Source organism: Heterodontus francisci, chromosome 7, assembly GCF_036365525.1.
Source record: "Heterodontus francisci isolate sHetFra1 chromosome 7, sHetFra1.hap1, whole genome shotgun sequence".
In the NCBI taxonomy this organism is placed as follows: Eukaryota; Metazoa; Chordata; class Chondrichthyes; order Heterodontiformes; family Heterodontidae; genus Heterodontus; species Heterodontus francisci.
The window spans coordinates 109,890,161-109,898,917 of NC_090377.1; the positions used below are offsets into that span (position 1 = coordinate 109,890,161).

At 42.8% G+C, this 8,757-nt stretch overlaps 1 protein-coding gene across 1 annotated transcript; it reads right to left on the reverse strand.

Moving 5' to 3' along the window:
* Positions 1 to 3,353: 3,353 nt before the first annotated feature.
* LOC137372409 (secreted phosphoprotein 24-like) lies at positions 3,354 to 7,183 on the reverse strand. The gene is made up of 5 exons (XM_068036297.1): positions 7,060 to 7,183; positions 6,814 to 6,917; positions 6,501 to 6,629; positions 5,330 to 5,461; positions 3,354 to 3,461 (listed from the first exon to the last, which is right to left on the reverse strand). Exons 1-5 carry the CDS (start codon positions 7,109 to 7,111, stop codon positions 3,354 to 3,356), a joined length of 525 nt encoding a protein of 174 aa, XP_067892398.1. The 5' UTR covers positions 7,112 to 7,183.
* Between the last annotated feature and the right edge of the window lie 1,574 nt (positions 7,184 to 8,757).

The following is an 8,757-nucleotide window of genomic DNA, read 5'->3' on the forward strand; positions in this document are numbered from 1 at the left end:
TTTCAGCTGCAGAAGTGCATTGAAAATTCTGATTACAAATTGCGTGTGTGTGTGTTTTGCCAATCCAGAACAAACTGTCACTATAACGAAAGATTGGCTGAGTGATTCCAAAATCTTTGCTTCCACCATCACATTTAGAAGTTCATTTCAGTGTTCATCATGCTTTCCATAAATCTGCTTCTAACCAGTTTTGAATTTTCACCTTCTTGCCTTATTGTACTGGGTTAACCTGAAGTAATTTTCTGTATTTCCAATCATTCATTAATTTAAACATTGGGGCGGCACAGTGGTTAGCACCGCAGCCTCACAGCTCCAGCGACCTGGGTTCGGTTCTGGGTACTGCCTGTGCAGAGTTTGCAAGTTCTCCCTGTGACCGTGTGGGTTTCTGCTGGGTGCTCCAGTTTCCTCCCAAAGCCAAAGACTTGCAAGTTGATAGGTAAATTGGCCATTGTAAATTGCCCCTAGTGTAGGTAGGTGTAGGAGAATGGTGGGGATGTAGTAGGGAATATGGGATTAATGTAGGATTAGTATAAATGGGTGGTTGTTGGTCAGCACAGACTCAGTGGGCCAAAGGGCCTGTTTCAGTGCTGTATCTCTCTATGACTCTATGTTCATTGGCTGACACTTAAGTGGCACAAATGTTACTTGCTGTATGCGCATACAGATTGCTTCAAGTTTATTTCTGATAAACAATACAATTATTTTACACTATCTTAATGTGAGGCATCTGAGTAAGTAGCTGTTTTGATTGGTTTTGTTAATATTTTCTCAATCTCTGATCAGTGAAACACAACATTTGGAGGAATATCAGGAAATATTCTCTTTACACTTTTAATGTGATCCACAGAATACAAGACAACACACACCAAAGGACAGTATATTTACAAACTATCGAATCTCCCAGTTACAGTAAAATGTACAGTAAGGAACCCCAGGTCCTCCCTGATATATGAACAAGTACAATTGAAAACATCTTCTTGAATCTGAATGAAGTCTTCTTGTGTTCACACCAAGCTCAGCCTTTCAGAAGTTTCATTCATGGTTAGTGTCGGGCTCTTGAATCATCATTGTGTTCCTGGAATGAACAGAATCAACAGAACTGTCATTTTCAGATGGACTGAGTTCAATCTGAGTTCAGTGTTTTATTGTTGTTGATAATCATGATCAAGAAGTAATTATCTGCCACACAGGCCCCGTTTATACTCACATTCGAAAACACTTCGAGTGATGTTTCTGTTGACTTGCTTTCCACCTGTATGAAAATATTCAGATTTATCTGTTATTACAGGGGATCAATGAGACAAATAATATTGAGTTATAGAATTAACCTCAAACTAAAGATTTCACTGATTAGTCAACCATAAAAGAGGAAATGTTAACTCTTTAAATTTCGCATCTCGAGACATACATTCAATTGAATTAAAACAAAGCTGCCTCAGACTCTATTGTGATGCAGCTGAATCCAGTTTCAACAGTTTATTGTAATTGATAATCATCTGACACAAAATCCCAGGTTACACTCACATTTAGGGAATCCTCAAGTGATGTTTCTGCAGACTTGCTTATCACCTGTAATAAAATATTCAGATTTATATGTTTAGCATTTGTAAATAATGTCAATGTTTAGAATCATCTCCAAACAAAAAGTTTAAATGATATTAGATTATAAATGAGGAAGTGGTCACAATTTAAATTTCTGAGTTGTGATTCAGTGAGTCAGTGTTGGAGTGGAGAAATCCTCACCAAACATTTCATCTTGTGCAGTGCAGCAATAATCAATCCAGCCCTGATACAGTGGGGCTGTGGGATCAATGGATAAACTCATGACAGGTGAGATTCTAATGAAGGCTGAGGTTCTCCATTAATTGGTTTCTATTGCGTTGACCCACCACAAAAAACTGTATTTATTATCTATTAGATGAGGAGAATGTAAATGATCGCACCCTCATAAAGCCATCAGTTGTATCTGTCCTGCTATCATTGTTGTTGTCAGGGAAGAGAGTTTTCTCTGATTGTAGAACATTCTAAAATTGGGGAAACAACAAACTCATCCACATGGTGTCAATCCAACAGTTGAAGAACCTGATATTAATTGTGCATCAGAAACCCTTCTCCCACAGTCTCCGGATGGATATTTAATTAAATAAATTCCTCAGACTCTATTGTGGTGCAGCTGAATCCAGTTTCAACAGTTTATTGTAGTCGGTAATTATCTGTTACAAAGTCCCAGATTATACTCACACTCAGAGACTCCTCGAGTGATGATTCTTTTGACTGACTTTTCATCTGTAATAAAATATTAACATTGTAAGTTCAGCAGAGGGCTTTTTGAGGCATTTTGTAAATGATACAAATATTAAATCATAATTGAGGAATTGTTAACTTTGGACCTTTCAGAGTTGGATTCAGTGGGCTGGATTTTACAGGGCCCAAGACATCGGGATCCATTGTGGGGGGTGGGGGGTCTGAAGATTGTTCCGGCAGCAGCCCGCCACGGAGCCCGAAGCCAGGAGGGCTGGGCCTGATCTTCCTGCCGGCGGCAGGGCTCCGTGGCCACCTGCCCGCCGCTGGGCGACGGGAGCTGGATTGACATATGTTAATTAATAAAATGCAATGATCAAAATACACCTACCTGCAATCTAACAGTTGGGCCGCGTTCTTCAGAACGGCGGCCAGCAGTTCCGTGTCTTCGCTTTCCCGTCCGGCGAAAGCAGTTGCGACACTGGTGGGGAAGGGAGGAACATAAGATTTTTAGTGCAGGTGAGGTGAGGGGGAGGGGGGTGGGGGGTGGGGGCGGGATCTGTGACAGGGTCAAATTATCATCATCAGTGTAGTGGATGGTGAGAAGCGGTGAACTGTGAACTTTGTACAGTCTCAGGGTGTGAGGAAGGTCATATATGTAAGGTAAATGTTCTTGGGGGGAAAAGGGCAGATACTAAATTTCATGTTGCACAGTGCAGTGATAATCAATCCAGCCCGAATACAATGGGGCTTTGGGGTCAATGGATAAACCAATGGAGGTTGAAATTCTCCATTAATTGCTCGCCATTGTGTTTATTTTCTGATCCATGCAGAAAGCTGACAAAGTTTTATGAAATGGTGAGAGTGTAACAGACACTGCCCTCGTAATGCCAGCACTTGTCCTGGCACTGTGCAAATTCAGCTCAACTTACCTTCAATGGAAACTAACTCATCCTCTCTCCTTACATCAGTTCAGTAATCATTTAGCATGGGTTGGTGACCATCCAATAGGAATTGAGGATCAGTGGCCCCTCCCCCACTGATTGGCGGACATTGCATCAACTGAAAGCACATTGCTGCCTCAGACTCCATTCTGACACCATGTTAACAGTTTATTGTTGATCATCATGATCAGGAAGGCAATTATCGGACACAAAGTCCCTGTTAATACTTACATTTGGAGAGTTCTCAAAGGATGTTTCTTTTGACTTCTTTCCCACCTGGAGTAAAATATTAACATTCAGACATTTAAGCATTTTGTGCATAGCTTCCAGTTTTAAAATCATCTCTATAATAAATATATGAACAGTGTTAGATAGTCAAGGACATGACCCCCGAGCTGTAAGAATATAAAATAGCTCAAAACCACACACAGAGGGGTGAGCTAACTGAAAGTCTGCTTCACAAGAGACTGAGAGAGCCATTATCATGGACAATGGCATAGGGCAACTGCCATTACATAGCACAATTAGTTCCTGCCAGAAATGCAAGGAGCATTCACACCCAGTCAACCTTGGAGCCAGGTATCCCTCAGCATGGGGAAGGGATCACATGTTTTCTGTTGTGTAAACAGCAGAAGAATTGACTATGTCCATACAGACCAGGGCATGGAAGAAACCAAGGTAAAGAGGTGCTCAGCACCCGATGACTCGGCGGAATGGTAACAGAATCTGTGCGTGTGATATGAATCATCATAAAAAAGGATGACATCTGAGAGTGGACACTGCAATCAGGAGAAGAAGGACGGAGACCAGTCATCTCCAGATCCAGGCCTGACATCAACACAGTAATGACCAGCTGTGTGGGTGATTGTAAGTTTCAGCCAAATTGTAGAAGGGTTTGTGTTGTGAGGTATTTAATAAATTTCAGCCACCCTTGTATGGGGGTTTGTACTGTGAGGTTTTGTTAATTCCAGTCAAATCACAGAGGGGTTTGTACTGGGTGGGGGGGGGGGGGGGGGCTGGAATTTTATGAGTTTAATAAATGAACAAATCAGAGGTTGAGACAAACCCTGTGTTGCGTGCATTTTCTCGTAATTCCTGGAGTCCAAGAACTATTGTAAGGGGGAATGGAATCTCTTACAATAGGATTCGGGGAAATGATTAACTCAATGGTTTCACAGTTGAGATTTAATGGTTTGTTATTGTGGTGATGATGTCCCAACCATACACTGGGAAAATCTACAATGCAGCAATCAATCATTCCTGTCTTGGTACAGTGGGGTATGGAGCCTATAGTAAAGTATTAAAGTAATAAAGTGGCTTCCATTGCATTAATCCCCACATTGTGAGCAGTGATTATTTTTGATGGTCAAAATTAATATTTGGACATTTTGGCTGGGAATTAATTGCTGCTACTGAAATCAAACAGGTGCTGCTCCGATCCTCCTTCCATTTGGTGAGTAGGTCAATCAATGATGGGTCTAAATGTTGTTAATGCTGAAGAGCCTTTGGATGCTCTCTTGTTGGAGATTGTCATTGCCTGGCATGTGTGGGGGGCAAATGTTACTTGTTACTTATCAGCCCAAGCCTGCATATTGTCCAGGTCTTGCTGTATGTGGGCATAGACTGCTTCAGTATCTGAGGAGCTGTGATTGGAGCTGAAAACAGCATAATCACCAGCCAAAATCCCCACTTATGACCTTATAATTGAGGGGAGATCATTGATGAAGCAGTTGAAGATGGTCAGGTCTAGGACACTGCCCTGAGGAACTCTTGCAGTGATGTCTTGGGGCTGAGACGATTGGCCTCAACATCCACAAACATCTTCCCTTGTGCTTAGGGTTACTCCAGACACTGGAGAATTTTTGCTTGGATCCCCATTTTTCTAATCCTAAAAGTGTGATCTTCATACAATTGGAAAACTCTTCACTGGGCTTCCTAAGTGACCCTGGTCTCATCCCTCTCTTCCACAAATAGTAGAACACTGAGGTTGTGAAAGGCACAATATCAATGCAATATTTCATAACATCACACTGTACTTGAAGGGAAGAGTGTGAATATACAAAAAAATTAAGTCCGACAAGGAGCGAAGCCCTGACCAAAGTACAGAAATCCCATTGCCCTGAGGTGTATAATTGTGAGGTTACCTCAATATTATTTTCACTCGATTCTGATGAATCACTGTTGCTGTCAACCGTCTTCAAACCTCGACACTCCACATAAATGTCACTAACCTCATCAGCAAAATATTCGACATGGCTTTTGCAAAAACCTTTTACCTGTCAAAAGAACAAAACAATTGCTAAAAAAATTGATAGCCAACCAGTTCAGCACAGACACTTGGGCGGGAATTTTATGCAGGTGGTGGGGAACTCGATGTCGGGGGAAACCGGCGACAAGATCCCGGTGTCGTCTCTTCTCTGGAAGGCCTGCCGAATTTATTGCCAATCAGGCACTTAACTGGACAGTGTCGGGCCTTCCAGCAGATGTAAAAGCCTGTTGCTGGAAGTCCTGGCCTTGCAGAGCTGCCGTCCAATCATAGGCCAGCAGCTGCAGTGTCACCATAGAGGAGGTGGCAGCTGCTGTAGCTGCACCAAATGGAAGCTGCTGAGCTTTGCTGGAGCCAGATCTCAGGTAGATCAGGGCGGGTAGGGCCTTGTGGGGTGAGGGTCATGGGGGAGCGGGGGAGGGCAAGGGGCTGGCCCTCAACAAACACCCCACTTCCTGATGCCGGGTCCCTCTTTCAGGCACTTTGTGCCTTTGAATGACGGAAGCCCCCCACCCCCCCACCCAAGAGCTGGAAATCAGGCTGCACGGTTTATCGTGCCATGCTTCCCATGTGGCGACAGGGCTACCCACCTCGTGGGTAAATGCAGCTGTGGCGAAAAGAGGCCATTAACTGGGGGGTTAATCACACAGTTAAGGGCCTCAATTGGCGACGGGGTGGGGAGACTGTTCACAGGCCTTCCCACCCCAGTCTAAATTTCAGCGGTGGAGGGATGGTGGCAGGAACCCCCTCCCTGCCACCATCCCACCAGATTTTATGCTCTCCCCACCTCCAAATCCATTGTGGGGGAGAGCATAACATTCCACCCTTTGAGTTTCTATTATATAAATCAGTATACACAGCCCTTTCTATGATATAACTCAGTACACATGGCCATTTCTTTGATATAGCTAAGATCACACGGCCCTTTCTACGATATAACTCAGTACACATGGCCCTTTCTATGATATACCTCAGTACGCAAGACGCTTTCTATGATGTTACTCAATACACTTGGGGGTTATGATGTGACCATATAACTCAGGACTCACTGCAGTTTTTTTGGGGCGGAAGTAACAGTTGGGATCATCAAATTCCAGTCCAGAATTCTTGGAGCAGATGGTTTCTTTCACCGAGAATGTTAAATCCACGTTGTATGATAATTTTCCTGTGCGATAAATCTAATGAGAGGAAAACAGGTCATTAGAGTATTACTGTATCTAGTGTTAATCCTGTGGACTGATTCATCCATCAGTGTGAGTGTAATATAATCTGCTCCTGTTGAATAATCAGTGTCTAACTGCACTCAGTAATATTCTTGTAGATTTTAGACAGTGAAACACACTGAGATCAGGACACACTTACATCATTCACTCTTCTCCTGGTTATCCCACACAGATTGGTGGTCTCAGTAATTTCATTCAGCTTTATAATTGACATTCTCAGAGCATCCTTAGGGCTCGGTATTCCTGTAGAGAGAAAAAGCAAATTGTCTAAAACACTCCAGCATTTTTCAGTGAATTCTTATTACACATTGGTAAAATATCAGTGACTGAATCTCATTCCCAATAACTCGTTGCTTTATGAGGTGTCGCTCTCTCCAGTACCTACCTGAGCAGTGGAGGATCTGCACTGCAGCAATGGTGAGGAGAAAGGATTTCATTCTGCCTCTTGTGTGATCAGCTGGCTGGTTTCTAAGAGTAAAGGAGCTGCTTCTCTCTCTCGCTCTGCCTTTTCCTTGCAGTGTTCAGTCTTTATATACTGCACCTCCACCACATTCAAACACTGACTCATATTTGCTCAGCTTGGTGATCCTGGGCACAGAAACCTGTTGACAAGTGGCTGTAATATGGGCAGAGCTTCCTCCAAATCATCATCGTGTTTAGATTTGGTGAGATCAGAGATGATTCCTCAGAATATGAAATAATGAACCGAGAGAGGAGAGGAAATGAACATCTGCAAGTTGTACAACGTCACACTCAGTCCACTGGCATTTTCACGTCTGAATTTGCTGTTAACGTTCGCTGTCCTAATGGCTTATCTAGAGCTTACATTATTGGGTCAAACCTTGTTGCAAAAACAATGGATGGTTCATGACGAATGCTGTTATTATGCACAAATTATATCCAAGTTCAGCTGGTGACCAGATAAACTGTTCAATGCAAATCTCTAGAACTTGCTGGGCAATTCATGTTGCATTCTCGTTCTTAGTCTCGCTGTTATTTTTGAGAATTTGCTGGATTTGCACATTAATTACCCATTAATCTCTATGCAGAGAGTTAGGGCTCGTTGTTAACAGTGTAATCTGTTTAACAAGTGTTCATTGTTAATGCAATACCAATCAATCTCTGTGGCCCAAGTTGAAAATAATTTAAAGTTTGGAGTTTCATCCCTGCATGTAGTCAATAGTTTTAGAGATTTTCAAAATGTCAAATATAAATTATTTTTGAGTATGAATTTTCCCCTGTCGCTTTTTTTCTATCTTAAGCTAATCCTTCTTTCCTTCTATTTTTCTTTGACTCTAATTCACCCGATTTCCTTCTCCATCATTCGTTTTTTCTTTCCTCTTTTAAATCTCATTGGTTATGGAGATACATCGTTGGTCCCATCATTCTAGCATACTGCGCAATGCCGCACTCCAGCAAGACTTGGCCTAATATGGTGCAGGAATTCCAGGAGATTGTGGTGTGAGTGAGTCATGTCATCCCCTACGCCACACCATATTTTGCTGGGGATGTTTTGCGCTGCATCATAGCAAACCTCACTGAGAGAGTTGAACAGTTCATTATCATAGCTCTGCCTCCATTCAAATCATTGATGTGATTGAGTTTGCTGAATTAACGTAAGTGTCTTTGCAAATCACCACATGCTAATGCAATCAGTGATAAACTGTTGATACCCACACAGCTTCATGATCAATAATATCCCCATGTCAGTGCTTTGCAAAATCCCAGTTGCCTTGGCCATTTCAGTGCTGCTCATCCTATGACACTTGGCCATTAATTTGTGTGGCCGTAAAGTCACAGATAACACTTCAGCTCAGATTATGTTTAGTTTAGTTTAGAGATACAGCACTGAAACAGGCCCTTCGGCCCACTGAGTCTGTGCCGACCATCAACCACCCATTTATACTAATCCTATATTCCCTACTACATCCCCACCTGTCCCCTACCACCACTAGGGGCAATTTATAATGGCCAATTTACCTATCAACCTGCAAGTCTTTGGCATGTGGGAGGAAACCGGAGCACCCGGAGAAAACCCACGCAGACACAGGGAGAGCTTGCAAACTCCACACAGGCAGTACCC